General features: G+C 45.4%; 1 protein-coding gene across 3 annotated transcripts in view; it reads right to left on the bottom strand.

The window, feature by feature from the left end:
- Positions 1-16703, bottom strand: part of ccdc13 (coiled-coil domain containing 13) — a 71391-nt gene that overhangs the window by 18370 nt on the left and 36318 nt on the right. For 2 of the 3 annotated variants that reach the window (XM_067968152.1, XM_067968159.1), the window contains exons 10-13: positions 15969-16123; positions 13006-13089; positions 5676-5795; positions 5332-5486 (exon numbers count right to left, since the gene is read on the bottom strand). In XM_067968152.1, coding sequence (XP_067824253.1) covers positions 5332-5486; positions 5676-5795; positions 13006-13089; positions 15969-16123 — 514 coding nt within the window. The remainder of the gene's footprint in view (positions 1-5331; positions 5487-5675; positions 5796-13005; positions 13090-15968; positions 16124-16703) is intronic. The other variant, XM_067968165.1, reaches the window with a different exon arrangement.

Here is a 16703-nt window from a genome sequence, read left to right as displayed (position 1 = left end):
GGTCAGAAATGGGGATGTTCGCTGAAGATTGAACAGTGTTCAGTTCCATTCGCAACCCCTCAAATAATGAAGCAGTCCATGCCCGCATGCAGCAAGACCTGGACAACATCCAGGCTTGGGCTCATAAGTGGCAAGTAACATTCACGCCAGACAAGTGCCAGGCAATGACCATCTCCAACAAGGGGATTCGGCATTACCATCGCCGAATCCCCCACCATCAATATCCTGGGGGTCACCACTGACCAGAAACTTAACTGGATCAGCCACATAAATACTGTGGCTACAAGAGCAGGTCAGAGGCTGGGTATTCTGCGGCGAGTGACTCACCTCCTGACTCCCCAAAGCCTTTCCACCATCTACAAGGCACAAGTCAGGAGTGTGATGGAATACTTTCCATTTGCCTGGATGAGTGCAGCTCCAACAACACCCAAGAAGTTCGACACCATCCAGGACAAAGCAGCCTGCTTGATTGGCACCCCATCCACCACCCTAAACATTCACTCCCTTCACCACCAGCGCACTGTGGCTGCAGTGTGTACCATCCACAGGATGCACTGCAGCAACTCGCCAAGGCTTCTTCGACAGCACCTCCCAAGCCAACGACCTCTACCAACTAGGAGAAGGGCAGCGGCGCATGGGAACAACGCCACCTGCACATTCCCCTCCAAGTCACACACCATCCTGACTTGGGTATATATCACTGTTCCTTCATCGTCGCTGGGTCAAAATCCTGGAACTCCCTTCCTAACAGCACTGTGGGAGAACCTTCACCACACGACTGCAGCGGTTCAAGAAGGCGGCTTAGCACCACCTTCTCAAGGGCAATTAGGGATGGGCAATAAATGATGACCTTGCCAGCGACGCCCACATCCCATGAACGATTAAAAAATAAAATCGCTTTGAGGGCACCATCTGCAAATATGCCAACGTGCTTTCTGAGCCCTCCGCCAGTGAGAAGTAATGCCAATCTTCAATCCGCGTCTCTTCGGTTCATATGAAATCGGTGTTTAATTTAGAGTGTTTATTGGCTTGAATTTCAAAATGGTTATTTCATTTTTTAAATCAATTGATTTTTATTTGAAGGGCATGAGGAAAACCTTAAATCACCATTACATTTGCAACTGACCTTGTAATAAAATTTCATTGCCTTTTAAATTTCAGATCTAAAAAAGATTCTGCTTTTTCGGGTTAAATGCATTCAGTCACTCCAGCCTGTTCCGCCATTCAATTATATCATAGCTGATCTGTATCGTAACTCCATCTACCCACCTTGGTTCCGTAACCCTTAATACCCTTACCTAACAAAAAGTTATTGATCTTGGTTTTGAAATTTTTAATTGACCCCCAGCCTCAACAGCCTTTTGGGGGAAAGAGAGTTCCAGATTTCCACGACCCTTTGTGTGAAGAAGTGCTTTGTGACATGTCCCCTGAACGGCCTCGCTATAATTTTAAGATTATGTCCATTTGTTCTGGACTTCCCCCAGTTTCTCTCTATCTGACCTATCAAATTCTTCAATTGTTTTAAACCTCAATTAGATCATCCCTTAATCTTCTATACTCGAGGAAATACAAGCCTAGTCTAGGCAACCTGTCCTCATCATTTAACCCTTTTAACTCCGGTATCATTCTGGTGAAAGCAAAGAAACGATTTAAAGCCGGGGTTTCCAAGCGTTTGCCTTCATGGACTGCGTAGGTGCACATCATGGGGCCTTGGGTGGGAGGGGGGGGGGGCGACATATAGAGTTTAAATCCATATACCCATCATTTGCATATATCTCAAATTGCTGATCTCAACACATCTTGGTATTCTCACTGAGGATTTATCCACCTATGGGGCAGCATTTCCTACCTCCTGACCGATAAAATTCTAACAAGACAAACCAGTGAATAAGAAATATAAGTGGAACAAGCCAGATGTGACAACTACTATTACACAGGAGTGATCATTGGGTAAACTAGGGACAGATTTTTTTTGTTGCCAAAACTAGAATGACGTTAAAGTTGTTGGAGGGTAAATAGAGACTATTTCAGTATTTTGTAAATCACTGGTTAGGCCTCAATTAGAGTGTCTCCAATGGTAGAAGGGTCAGTAACCAGAGGACACAGATTTAAGATAATTGGCAAAAGACCCTGGGGTGGGAGATGAGGAGAATTTTTTTTTTAACGTAGCGAGTTGTTAAGATCTGGAATTCTCTGCCTGAAAATGTGGTGGAAGCAGATTCAATAGTAACTTTCAAAAGGGAATTGGATAAATACTTGAAAAGGAGAAATTTGAAGGGCTATGGGGAAACAGCAGGGGAATGGGTCTAATTGGATAGCTCTTGCAAAGAGCCAGCACAGGCACAATGGGCCGAATGGCTTCCTTCTGTGCTGTATGATTCTATTAATTCTATGACTAAGTTGCCTGGCCTTTAAGGGCCGAATTTCCCGGATTCCAGAGTCGCATGTTGGGCATCCCTGATTTCAAGGACTTGAAAAGTGCTGATCACTCAGTATCTTTACAATGCAAAGTGCCGTAATTCACTGTGTACATAACCTTGTCACTTTTTAAATGGAGACAAAACTATGCACTAAAATCTTTGTCAAACTGCATTACAACTGTGACTACACTTCAAAAGTATTTCATTGGCTGTAAAACGTTTGGGGGTTGTGGAAGGCGCTACATATAAATGCAAGTTCTTTCTTTCTGCACGGTCTGCCAGCTGCAATTTCATTTTTACATCCAATCCTACAGTTTTAACAGTAAGTGCAGCCTGGAGGGGGAAAAGAAAAGGTGTCAGCTTCAAGTGGCAAGGTTGGGATTCAGAAATCTCTAGGCCAGTCAGAGCTACTCGGGTGTGAAGCAGTGTCGAACACTCTGTGTCACGGCACTTCAGAGAGATTAAGTAGAATGGGTCTCTATTCTCTGGAGTTTAGAAGAATGAGAGTTGATCGCATTGAAATGTATAAAATTCTTTGAGGGCTTGACAGGGTAAATGCTGAGAGGCTATTTCCGTTGGCTGGAAAGTCGAGAACTAGACGTCATAGTCTCAAGATAACGGGTCGGCCATTTAGGACCAAGATGAGGAAGAATTTCTTCACTCAGACGGTTGTGAATCTTTGGAATTCTCTACCCCAGAGGGTTGTGGATGCTCAGTCGTTGAGTATATTCAAAACTGAGATCGATAGATTTTGGGACACTAAAGAAATCAAGGGATATGGGGATAGGGCGGGAAAGTACAGTTGAGGTAGAAGATCAGCCATGATCTTATTGAATGGCAGAGCAGTCTCGAGGGGCCGTATGGCCTACTCATGCTCCTATTTCTTGTGTTCTTATGTTCTTAGAGCACTGTGCCATCCCAGGCTGTCTGAAGTCTGAGATCTTTGATCGTCTCTGCCGTTTTTTTTTTATTCATTCATGGGATGTGGGCGTCGCTGGAAAGGCTGGCATTTATTGCCCATCCCTAATTGCCCTTGAGAAGGTGGTGGTGAGCTGCCTTCTTGAACCGCTGCAGTCCGTGTGGTGAAGGTTCTCCCACAGTACTGTTAAGTAGGGAGTTCCAGGATTTTGATATAGTAACGATGAAGGAACGGCGATATATTTCCAAGTCGGGATGGTGTGTGACTTGGAGGGGAATGTGCAGGTGATGTTGTTCCCATGTGCCTGCTGCCCTTGTCCTTCTAGGTGGTAGAGGTTGCGGGTTTGGGAGGTGCTGTCGAAGAAGCCTTGGCGAGTTGCTGCAGTGCATCCTGTGGATGGTACACACTACAGCCACGGTGTGCCGGTGGTGAAGGGAGTGAATGCTTAGGATGGTGGATGGGGTGCCAATCAAGCGGGTTGCTTTGTCCTGGATGGTGTCGAGCTTCTTGAGTGTTGTTGGAGCTGCACTCATCCAGGCAAGTGGAGAGTATTCCATCACACTCCTGACTTGTGCCTTGTAGATGGTGGAAAGGCTTTGGGGAGTCAGGAGGTGAGTCACTCGCCGCAGAATACCCAGCCTCTGAGTTGTTCTTGTAGCCACAGTATTTATGTGGCTGGTCCAGTTAAGTTTCTGGTCAATGTTGATGGTGGGGGATTCGGCAATGGTAATGCCATTGAATGTCAAGGGGAGGTGGTTAGACTCTCTCTTGTTGGAGATGGTCATTGCCTGGCACTTGTCTGACGCGAATGTTACTTGCCACTTATAAGCCCAAGCCTGGATGTTGTCCACGTCTTGCTGTATGCGAGCACGGACTGCTTCATTTTCTGAGGAGTTGCGATTGGAACTGAATACTGTGAAATCATCAGCGAACATCCCCATTTCTGACCTTATGATGGAGGGAAGGTCATTGATGAAGCAGCTGAAGATGGTTGGGCCAAGGACACTGCCCTGAGGAACTCCTGCAGCAATGTCCTGGGGCTGAGATGGTTGGCCTCCAACAACCACTACCATCTTCCTTTGTGTTAGGTATGACTCCAGCCACTGGAGAGCTTTTCCTTGATTTCCATTGACTTCAATTTTACGAGGGCTCCTTGGTGCCACACTCGGTCAAATGCTGCCTTGATGTCAAGGGCAGTCACTCTCACCTCACCTCTGGAATTCAGCTCTTTTGTCCATGTTTGGACCAAGGCTGTAATGAGGTCTGGAGCCGAGTGGTCCTGGCGGAACCCAAACTGAGCATCGGTGAGCAGGTTATTGGTGAGTAAGTGCCACTTCATAGCACTGTCGACGACATCTTCCATCACTTTGCTGATGATTGAGAGTAGACTGATGGGGCGGTAATTGGCCGGATTCGATTTGTCCTGCTTTTTGTGGACAGGACATACCTGGGCAATTTTCCACATTGTTGGTTAGATGCCAGTGTTGTAGCTGTACTGGGACAGTTGGCCAGAGACGCGGCTAATTCTGGAGCACAAATCTTCAGCACTATATCCGGGATGTTGTCGGGGCCCATAGCCTTTGTTGTATCCAGTGCACTCAGCCTTTCTTGATATCACGTGAAGTGAAGCATATTGGCTGAAGACTGGCTTCTGTGATGGTGGGGATATCGGGAGGAGGCCGAGATGGATCATCCACTCGGCACTTCTGGCTGAAGATGGTTGCAAACACTTCAGCCTTGTCTTTTGCACTCACATGCTGGACTCTGCCATCATTGAGGATGGGGCTGCTTACAGAGTCTCCTCCTCCCGTTAGATGTTTAATTGTCCATCACCATTCACGATTGGATGTGGCAGGACTGCAGAGCTTTGATCTGATCCGTTGTTTGTGGAATCACTTAGCTCTGCCTATATAGCATGTTGCTTCCGCTGTTTAGCATGCATGTAGTCCTGTGGAAATGCCAGTTAATGTAAGGCTCTAACAATGCACTTACTTGCTTTGTTCTTATTGGTAGGCTTGATAGCGTCATGGGTCTTTCCTGCATCCAGCTTGGCTTTTCCGAGTTGTTGCTCCAAAATCACAGACCGCCGGCGCTGCTCTAGAAGTTTTTGCTCAGCCTCCAAAATCTTGTCATTGCTATCTTCCAGCCTAAAGCGTAATCAGTGACCATCAGTTTTTTCGTTCAGATAAGCAGATTTCTCAAATTAAACTGAGAATGAAATAATTATCATTCACTTGCTAAATCCCAATGTTAAAAACTCCCTGAAAATGTCAGGCAATCTTTGTCCATCTGGACCGGTAACCGGAGAACAGAGTCAATTCATGTCTTGATCTTACCTCTTCTGCAGGATGGTAACTAACTCTGTTAGTTTGTCCCTTTCTACTTCTGCGGCTTGGTAAAAAGCCTTGAACTCTGTGCACTGTAACTGAAGAGCTTTTGCATCAATTCCATTCACGCTGAGGAGGAACAAAAACACGTAAAAGGCCCACAGCCTCATTCATTTTAAATCCATTTGCTACTTGGTGAAATTTTGCATTCATGATGCTCATTTTTTTGTTTTTGCCACCCAGTATCATCATAAAGTCATAGTGGGATCAGATGCAGGTCAGAGCTCCCTCTAAACTGTCCTAACTATGTACCTTAACTTCAACCCCTAATGCACCAGTCTGAATAGACCACTCCCCTGCTCTTTCCACATAGCCCTGCATCATTTCCAATGCCAGCCACACCTCATGGCCTCCCAGTAAGATTGCTTATTTAGTCCAATTTGTACTGGATTATGGACAGTTTTGCGCTCAGCTTCAAGTCTGCTAGGAACTAGATTGAGACAGCCCAATCTGACCGATGTTTTGCCTGGGACTCTTCCTGTTAGCAGACAGAGGAGACTTTCAGTCTACCCATCTGAGATAGATTTGAGCCCAAGTCCTGACAGTCAGAGGACAACGTTCTAACCTAATGCATCGCACAGTCGCCCAACAATCGACTTGAGCTTTTCTCTCCCAGTCGGACGTACTGTAGCCTAGTGGCTATAGTACTCAGTCGTAAAAACAGTCGCTACAGAAGAGACGCCACATTCCAGGGTTACTCAGGGCAGCCTTGCCAGGGTCACCCGCATCCCAAGAACAAATAAAAAAAGGACGAAACTCATCAAAACAGGTTGTTGTAATCTGCTTCTAATTGCTGTTTTTGACAGCAGGAATCCTTATTTATATGATCACCATGTTCATAGAATCATAATATTCTAACACAGGAGGAGGGCATTTGGCACATCGTGACTGTGTCGGCTCTTTGAAAGAATTATCCAATTCGTCCCACTCTTCTGCTCTTACCCCATAGCCCTGCAAATGTTTCCTTTTCAAGTATTTATCCAATTCCCTTTTATTATTGAATCTGCTTCCATCACCCTTTCAGGCAGCGCATTCCAGGTCATTACAGTTTACTGCATCTATAGTGATTGTCAGTTAGAAATTAAAATCTGTAAGCCAAGAAAAAGGGTCTTTCAGCCTTATTTCTATGACAAACTTTTACATCCCCAAAAGATGTCAACACACATTGCACACTGTGGAGGTTACTGGTGTTGGCTCCACACATAGGTGGTATGGTCACACACACAGTGCAACAGGTGGTATGGTCACACACACAGTGCAACAGGTGGTATGGTCACACACAATGCAACAGGTGGTATGGTCACACACAGTGCAACAGGTGATTTGGTCACACACAATGCAACTGGTGGTATGGTCACACAGTGCAACAGGTGATTTGGTCACACACACAGTGCAACAGGTGATTTCATCACACACACAGTGCAACAGGTGATATGGTCACACACACAGTGCAACAGGTGGTATGGTCACACACACAGTGCAACAGGTGATTTGGTCACACACACAGTGCAACAGGTGGTATGGTCACACACACAGTGCAACAGGTGATTTGGTCACACAAACAGTGCAACAGGTGGTATGGTCACACACACAGTGCAACAGGTGGTATGGTCACAAACAGTGCAACAGGTGGTATGGTCACACACACAGTGCAACAGGTGGTATGGTCACACACACAGTGCAACAGGTGATTTGGTCACACACAGTGCAACAGGTGATATAGTCTCACATACAGTGCAACAGGTGGTATGGTCACACACACAGTGCAACAGGTGGTATGGTCTCACATACAGTGCAACAGGTGGTATGGTCACACACACAGTGCAACAGGTGGTATGGTCACACACACAGTGCAACAGGTGGTATGGTCACACACACAGTGCAACAGGTGATTTGGTCACACACAGTGCAACAGGTGATATAGTCTCACATACAGTGCAACAGGTGGTATGGTCACACACACAGTGCAACAGGTGGCATGGTCACACACACAGTGCAACAGGTGGCATGGTCACACACACAGTGCAACGGGTGGTTTGGTCACACACACAGTGCAACGGGTGGTTTGGTCACACACACAGTGCAACAGGTGGTATGGTCACACACACAGTGCAACAGGTGATTTGGTCACACACAGTGCAACAGGTGATATAGTCTCACATACAGTGCAACAGGTGGTATGGTCACACACACAGTGCAACAGGTGGTATGGTCACACACACAGTGCAACAGGTGGTTTGGTCACACACACAGTGCAACAGGTGGTTTGGTCACACACACAGTGCAACAGGTGCTTTGGTCACACGCACAGTGGAACGGGTGGTTTGGTCACACGCACAGTGGAACGGGTGGTTTGGTCACACGCACAGTGGAACGGGTGGTTTGGTCGCACGCACAGTGGAACGGGTGGTTTAGTCACACGCACAGTGGAACGGGTGGTTTAGTCACACGCACAGTGGAACGGGTGGTTTGGTCGCACGTACAGTGGAACGGGTGGTTTGGTCACACGCACAGTGGAACGGGTGGTTTGGTCACACGCACAGTGGAACGGGTGGTTTGGTCACATGCACAGTGGAACGGGTGGTTTAGTCACACGCACAGTGGAACGGGTGGTTTAGTCACACGCACAGTGGAACGGGTGGTTTAGTCACACGCACAGTGGAACGGGTGGTTTGGTCACACGCACAGTGGAACGGGTGGTTTGGTCACACGCACAGTGGAACGGGTGGTTTGGTCACACGCACAGTGGAACAGGTGGTTTGGTCGCACGTACAGTGGAACGGGTGGTTTGGTCGCACGTACAGTGGAACGGGTGGTTTGGTCGCACGTACAGTGGAACGGGTGGTTTGGTCGCACGTACAGTGGAACGGGTGGTTTGGTCACACGCACAGTGGAACGGGTGGTTTAGTCACACGCACAGTGGAACGGGTGGTTTGGTCACACGCACAGTGGAACGGGTGGTTTGGTCACACGCACAGTGGAACGGGTGGTTTGGTCACACGCACAGTGGAACAGGTGGTTTGGTCGCACGTACAGTGGAACGGGTGGTTTGGTCACACGCACAGTGGAACGGGTGGTTTGGTCGCACGCACAGTGGAACGGGTGGTTTGGTCACACGCACAGTGGAACAGGTGGTTTGGTCGCACGTACAGTGGAACGGGTGGTTTGGTCACATGCACAGTGGAACGGGTGGTTTGGTCACATGCACAGTGGAACGGGTGGTTTGGTCACCTGAAAGCCACTGTAATCACAACAGAGATAAGAAAGAAAAAATGAAAAAGAAAGAACTTGCATTTATACAGCACCTTTCACGACCTCAGGACATCCCAAAACGCTCTACAGCCAATGAAGTACTTTTGAAGTGTAATCACTGATGTAATGTAGGGAAACGCGGCAGCCAATTTGCACACATCAAGTTCCCACAAACAGCAATGTGATAATGACTAGATCATCAGTTTTTTAGTGATGTTGGTTGAGGGATAAATATTGTCCAGGAAACCATGGAGAACTCCGCTACTCTTCTTCGAATAGTAGCTGACCCGAGAGGTCATACGGGGCCTCGGTTTAACTTCCCATCCAAAAGACGGCACCTCCGACTGTGCAGCACTCCCTCACTACTTCACTGGGAGTGTAACGGATGGTTTGGTCACACACACAGTGGAACGGGTGGTTTGGTCACGCGCACAGTGGAACGGGTGCTTTGGTCACCCACACAGTGGATTTTGTGCTCATGTCCCTGGAGTGGGACTTGAACCCACAACCTTCTGACTCAGCAGCAAGAGTGCTACCCACTGAGCCACGGCTGTCACGGAGTGAATCATAGAATCACAGAAAGTTACGGCACAGAAGGACGCCATTCAGCCCATCATGTCTGTGCCAGCCGGAAAAGAGCTATCCAGCCCTAATCCTAGAAATAGGTCCTTCCTATCCACTCTATCTAGGCCCCTCATAATTTTATACACCCCAATTAAATCTCCCCTCAGCCTCCTTTGTTCCAAAGAAAACTACCCCAGCCTATCCAATCTTTCCTCATAGCTAAAATTCTCCAGTCCTGGTAACATCCCCTTAAATCTGTACCCTCTCTAGAGCAATCAAATCTTTCCTGTAATGTCGCGATCAGAACTGTACGCAGTACTCTAGCAGTTTATACAGTTCGAGCATAACCTCCCTGCTCTTATATTCCACGCCTCGGCTAATAAACAAAAGTATCCCGTATATCTTCTTAACCACCTTATCTACCTGTCCTGCGACCTTCAGGGATGTGTGGACATGCACTCCAAGGTCCCTCTGTTCCTCTACACTTCTCAGTATCCTCCCATTTATTGTGTATTCCCTTGCCTTGTTTGCCCTCCCAAATACATTACCTCACACTTCTCCAGGTTGAATTCCATTTGCCACTTTTTTGCCCACCTGACCAGTCCATTGATATCTTCCTGCAGTCTACAGCTTTCTTCCTCACTATCCACCACATGGCCAATTTTGTATCATCTGCAAACTTCTTAATCATGCCCCCTACATTTAAGTCTAAATCATTGATATATACCACAAAAAGCAAGGGACCTAGTACTGAGCCCTGCAGAACCCCACTGGTAACAGCCTTCCAGTCACAAAAACACCCGTCGACCATTACCCTTTGCTTCCTGCCACTGAGCCACTTTCCCTTGGATCCCATGGGCTTCTACTTTTTTGACCAGTCTGCCATGTGGGACCTTGTCAAAAGCCTTGCTAAAATCCATGTAGACTACATCAATTGCGCTACCCTCATCGATCCTCCTTGTCGCCTCCTCGAAAAATTCCATCAAGTTAGTCAGATACGACCACCCCTTAACAAATCTGACTGTCCTTGATTAATCCGTGCCTTTCTAAATGACAGTTAATACTGACGCTCAGAATTTTTTCCAATAATTTGCCCACCACTGACTGGACTGTAATTACTCGGTCTGTCCCTTTCTCCCTTTTTGTACAATGGTACAGCGTTAGCAGTCCTCCGGCACCAAGCCTGCAACCAGTGAGGATTGGAAAATGATGGTCAGAGCCTCCGCTATTTCCTCCCTTGCTTCTCTTAACAGCCTGGGGTACATTTCATCCAGGCCTGGCAATTTATCTACTTTCAATGATGCTAAACCCCTTAATATTTCCTCTCTCACTATGTTTGTCCCATGCAATATTTCACACTCCTCCTCCTTAATACAATGTCTGCATCGTCCCCCTCTTTTGTGAAGACAGACGCAAAGTATTCATAAGAACTATACCATTTCTTCCGCCTCCACGCATAGGTTACCTTTTTGGACTCCAATAGGCCCTACTCTTTCCTTAGTTATCCTCTTGCTCTTTATGTATTTATAAAACATCTTTGGGTTTTCCTTGATTTTACTTGCCAATAGTTTTTCATGCCCTCTCTTTGCTTTCCTAATTTCCTTTTTAATTTCACCTCTGCACTTTCTATACTCCTCCAGGTTTTCTGTGGTATTGAGCTCTCGGTATCTGACATAAGTTTCCCTTTTTTGCCTTATCTTGCCCTGTATGCTCCTTGACATCAAGGGGGCTCTAGATTTGGGAGATCCGCCCTTTTTCTTTGTGGGGATATATTTATTCTGAACCTTCACTAACTCCCCCTTGAATGTCTCCCACTGCTCTGACACTGATTTACCTTCAAGTAGCTGTTTCCCATCCACTTTTGCTAAATCACATCTCAGCTTAGTAAAATTGGCCTTTCCCCATTTGAGAAGTTTAACTCCTGTTCTATCTTTGTTCTTTTCCATAACTATGCTAAATCTAACTGAATTATGATCACTACCACCAAAATGCTCTCCCACTGATACTCCTTCCACCTGCCCGGCTTCATTCCTTAAAATTAAGTCCAGAACTGCCCCCTCTCTTGTTGGGCTTGCTACGTACTGGCTAAAAAAGTTCTCCTGAATGCATTTTAAGAATTCTGTGCCCTCTATACCTCTTACACTGATTCTATCCCAGTTAATATTGGAGTAGTTGAAATCCTTCACTATTACTGCCCTATCGTTTTTGCACTTCTCAGAAATTTGCCTACATACTTGCTCTTCTGACTGTTTGGGGGTCTATGGTACACTCCCAGCAGTGTGACTGCCCTTTTTCTGTTCTTCGATTCAACCCACATGGCCTCATTTGATGATTCATCTAACATATCATCCCTCCTCACAGTTATTATTGTTTCTTTAACCAACATTGCGATGCCCCCTCCTTTTTTATCCCCCTCTCTATCTCGTCTGAAAACCCTGTAACCAGGAATGTTGAGCTGCCATTCCTTCCCTTCTTTAAGCCATGTTTCAGTAATAGCTATGATATCATACTTCCACATGTCTATCTGTGCCCTTAGCTCATCTGCCTTATTCACTAGATTCCTTGCATTGATGTATGTACCATAAAGCACTGCCAAACTCCTTTGATGTCTACTTGCCTCACTGCTGGCCAGGATGACAGGGGATTCCAGGGTCAGTTACCAGTATAGGAGGCCATCGGCTTTTATCTTGCATTGTGCCCACTGACTGTGGCGTTGTATGGCAGGCACACAGGGGAAAATGGGAAAAGCAAAAGGGCTAATGTCAATTGGGTGCACTAACCATAAGTGTAAGTGCTCTTTACTCCAATGGTCCTGGAAGAGGAGATGGAGGGGAGATGAAGAAAGAAATTCTAAGATTGCCGGGAATACATTATTATTGCCACTTTATTAACCATAGCTCAGTGGTAGCACTCTCGCCTGAGTCAGAAGGTTGTAAGTTCAAGCCACAGAGTTCAGCACATAAACTAGGCTGACACTTCAGTGCAGTACTGAAGGAGTGCTACACTGTTGGAGGTGTCATCTTTTGAATTAATTCCCCCATCTGTCCTCTCAGGTGGATGTGAAAGATCTCACAGTGCCATTCGAAGAAGCGCAGGAGAGTACTTCTAGCCAACATTTATCCTCAATCAACATTACCAAAACAGATTATCTGGTCAATTATTTCATTGTTATTTGTGAGGCCTTCCTGTGAGCAAATTGGCTGCTATGTTTGCCTACATTATAACAGTGACTACTATTCAAAAAGTACTTCATTGGATGTGAAGTGCTTTGGGACATTCTGAGGTGCTACATGAATACAAGTCCGCTCTCCTTTGTGGAATGGAAAGCCTGCTGGGAGTAACACTTTTGCACGGTTATGAGATAGAAAATTCAGACCTATATTCAAAATTGTAAAATTTTAAAAGATTATTTACTTTGATTCTTAGCACAAAACACTCCTTTACACAAGAAAGATGGACAAACCTGGCGCATCTTCCCACAGCATTCCCTGAATCAGGTCGCGTTGCAGCTGATTCAATCAGGGTGTGGCCCATTTTAGACACCGAGCTGTTGAGATCAAGCAAATAAACGCACAGCCTCTGGGTAAAGTATGATTATCTCATTCTGTTCAATTTGCTGAAAAGCTCTGACACTTACTGGGTTTTCAGATTTATCAATATTATTCCTCCCTCCCATGTTTATTCCCGTACTTTTTTAATGTTCATATTGCCATGATGCCTCACTTCTTGAGACTAGAGGAGCTGAAGCACAGATTTCACCCCACCTGCCATCGGTGCGGCTTCCACCCTGGCCAGCAGTAGCCCTCGGCTGCTTGGGATTGACCTCCCAGCTGATTTCTTTCTCCTCCTCGATTGAAGCACTCTTCTGTTGTGAGCCACCCAGGGCAAAGCAATTGAATATCAGTCAAGGCTAATATTTCAAAAGGGTTAAATTATGAGGACAGGTTGCATAGACTAGGCTTGTATTAAGAAGATTAAGGGGTGATCCAATTGAGGTGTTTAAAATGATTAAAGGATTTGATAGGGTAGATAAAGAGAAACTATTTCCTTTGGCGGGGGAGTCTAGAACAAGGGGGCATATCCTTAAAATTGGAGCGAAGCCGTTCAGGGGTGATGTCAGGAAGCACTTCTTCTCACAAAGGGTGGTGGAAATCTGGAACTTTCTCCCGCATAAAGCTGTTGAGGCTGGGGGTCAATTGAAAATTTCAAAACTGAGATTGGTAGATTTTTGTTAGGCGAGGGTATTAAGGGTTACAGAACCAAGGTGGGTAGGTGGAGTTAAGATACAGATCAGCCATGATCTAACTGAATGGCTCGAAGGGCTGAATGGCCTTCTCCTGTTCCTATGTTCCTCTGTTGATCATAGGCCCTCTGAATGAGAGTCCAATTATCTACTGTTATTTAATTGGCAAGCATTTAAGGGTGCTCCTAGCAGGAAACCACCTAGGTTGAAGATAGGGCTACCGTAACCCTGGTTCTCTATCCTGGGCTCCCAGCTGGGAGCAGTGAATTTAGTCTTTGGAATTTGATGACTGTGGTCATGTTTATCTGCCCAAAAAAAAATAATTTCTAGTGCATTTTTAAAATTGAGCTTTAGCGGCAGTGTGATTTGCTGGGCTGTACCATCGATTGGTGAGACCTGTGTTCCATCCCACACTCCACCAAGTTCCCAGGCTCAGGGACACCAGGTGACTCTTCCTAGGGAAGGAAAAGCTGGTGAGAGAGTCAGCTATTCTTGTATGCTGCTCTGCATTGTAAATCCCTGTTTTGTTTCAACGCAGAAAACATTACTGTAGTCTTTAAATTGTAACAGTGAAAAGTTCCCGTAACCAACAACCTCAGACCAAGCAAACTTGATCCAAAATGGAGCAACAAATTAAAAGTAAGATAAGAAGGAAAAGTGGCATGTATAAATCTTGCAGGAAAAAAGGAGAAGGGGCTCATTGGGATAAATACAGGAAAACACAGAAACACGGTAAAAAGTTGATCAGAGAGGCAAAGCGAGTCCTAGAAAAGCACAGCAGCTGAAACTAAGCACAACAGTAAATAATTCTTACAGCGCCCCAGCTGAGAAGAAGCAAAAACCATAAAAGTTGCAAAAGGGGCTTGAAACCAAGGATGAGCACAAAATGGTAAATATTCTGAATGACTACTTCCTCCAAGTTTTGCACAAGGGAATACATGAGCAACATACCCTCTCCTAACAATGATATCCCAAGTAAATCAGATATAATTATTATAAATGTTATAAATCAGATGGAAGTCCTAGACAAGAAATCGGGTTCAAAACAAATACATTTCCGGGGTAGAAGATATTTATCCCAGAGTGCTGAGAGAGACTAGGGAGGGGATTTGTGAAGCACAAGCAATCATTTTGAGGAAGTCATTACGAGGAAATCATTGGACACTGGGGAAGTCTCAGAAGGCTGAAGACAGGCTATGTGATGCCGGTATTCAAAAAAGGATTACAAAACAGATAAAAGCAACTACAGACCCATTAGTCTGACCTGCATTCCATGTTAAATAATGAATCAGGAGCAAACTTGAGCATCATCTGTACAACACCAACCTAGTTAACGACAGTCAGCATGGATTCAGAAGGAGAAGTTCCTGCCTGACCAACCTCCTCGACTTCTTTGAGGAAGTGACAACCCAAGTGGATTGTGGTAAGACCTACAAAGAAGTGGTGTACCTCGACTTCCAAAAGGCTTTTAATAAAGCTCCACATGGAAGGCTACTAGTTCAACTCAAAGCAGTGGGGATTCAGGGTAAACCCTGGGAACGGATAAGAAACTGGCTGAAGGGTAGGAAACAACGAGTACTCATGTCAGAGTGAAATGTGTACAATTGTCTAAAGTTGAATCCCTTTGTCTCCCTTGCTGGTTTGGAACCTATCCACCCAACTCATATTACAGCCTTGACCTTGGATTCTTGAGTTGCTTTGCTCTGCCCCTTATTTGGAAGCAAAGTTCACAAACTGGAAAATGTTGTGGAGATGCCGGTGATGGACTGGGGTTGACAATTGTAAACAATTTTACAACACCAAGTTATAGTCCAGCAATTTTACCAATTTTATGGCCATTTTGTTGCAACAAGCAAGATGCAAAAATTGGTGCCCTCAAAATAATACATGGTGGTGGCAAGAAAAGTTTAACGCAGCTAACTGGGGCCACCAGCTTGGCCAGGCTGAGGGAGATGTCAAACTGATCATTTCATCTGACAATCTATTCTGGCTTGGAACTGCCCCAATGATCAATTCTACTTGAGTTATTTTTGGTTGCCTCTGGCCAAAATAAAATTGCTGGACTATAACTTGGTGTTGTAAAACTGGAAAATGGCAGAGGCTGCTTATGTTTTGTGGAGAGCAACCAACAATTGCACGGTCTGGGCTTGATGATGGCCTTTTCTCATTCGATAATTTCTTACCGAGCAGAAAGTGGTCTCCCTGATAGTTCATCCTCAGCCGTCAGAGGATTCTGGCTTGAATGTCCACTGAAGTTGTCTAGCTGAGCTGAGGAAGGACGACATTCAGGGAGATTTGCCTCCATGTGATCAGCTGAACATTTCTTCGCCTGACGTTGCTGCATAATACAATATATAAATCTGATCATGGCCATTTTATTGCAACAAGCAAGATGCAAAAATTGGTGCCCTCAAAATAATACATGGTGGTGGCAAGAAAAGTTTAACGCAGCTAACTGGGGCCACCAGCTTGGCCAGGCTGAGGGAGATGTCAAACTGATCATTTCATCTGACAATCTATTCTGGCTTGGAACTGCCCCAATGATCAATTCTACTTGAGTTATTTTTGGTTGCCTCTGGCCACATAAAAACTTAAGAATTTTTATTAGTGTTAAAGAGGTACCAGAAGAGCCTCCCAAACTATGGAAGCACCCTCCCTCAATTTGGTGTCATCAATAAATTTCAATATTGCTCTCTCAGTTCCTAAGGCCGGGTCATTTTTATATATATATATATATATATATATAATATATATATAGTGAATAAGTGTGACCCCAACACAGACCCCTGTGGAATACCACTCACCAATATTTCCAGTGAGAAACTTAGTTTTACCCCTACCCTTTGCTTTCTGCTCCACTATCTCTCTATCTATGATGCCGCATTCCCATTAATTCCACGGATCACTAAAGGGGACAC

This window comes from Heptranchias perlo, chromosome 2, assembly GCF_035084215.1.
Source record: "Heptranchias perlo isolate sHepPer1 chromosome 2, sHepPer1.hap1, whole genome shotgun sequence".
Taxonomy (NCBI): domain Eukaryota; kingdom Metazoa; phylum Chordata; class Chondrichthyes; order Hexanchiformes; family Hexanchidae; genus Heptranchias; species Heptranchias perlo.
The sequence above is the reverse complement of the archived record's forward strand: the minus strand, read 5'-3'. Positions and strand labels throughout refer to the sequence as shown.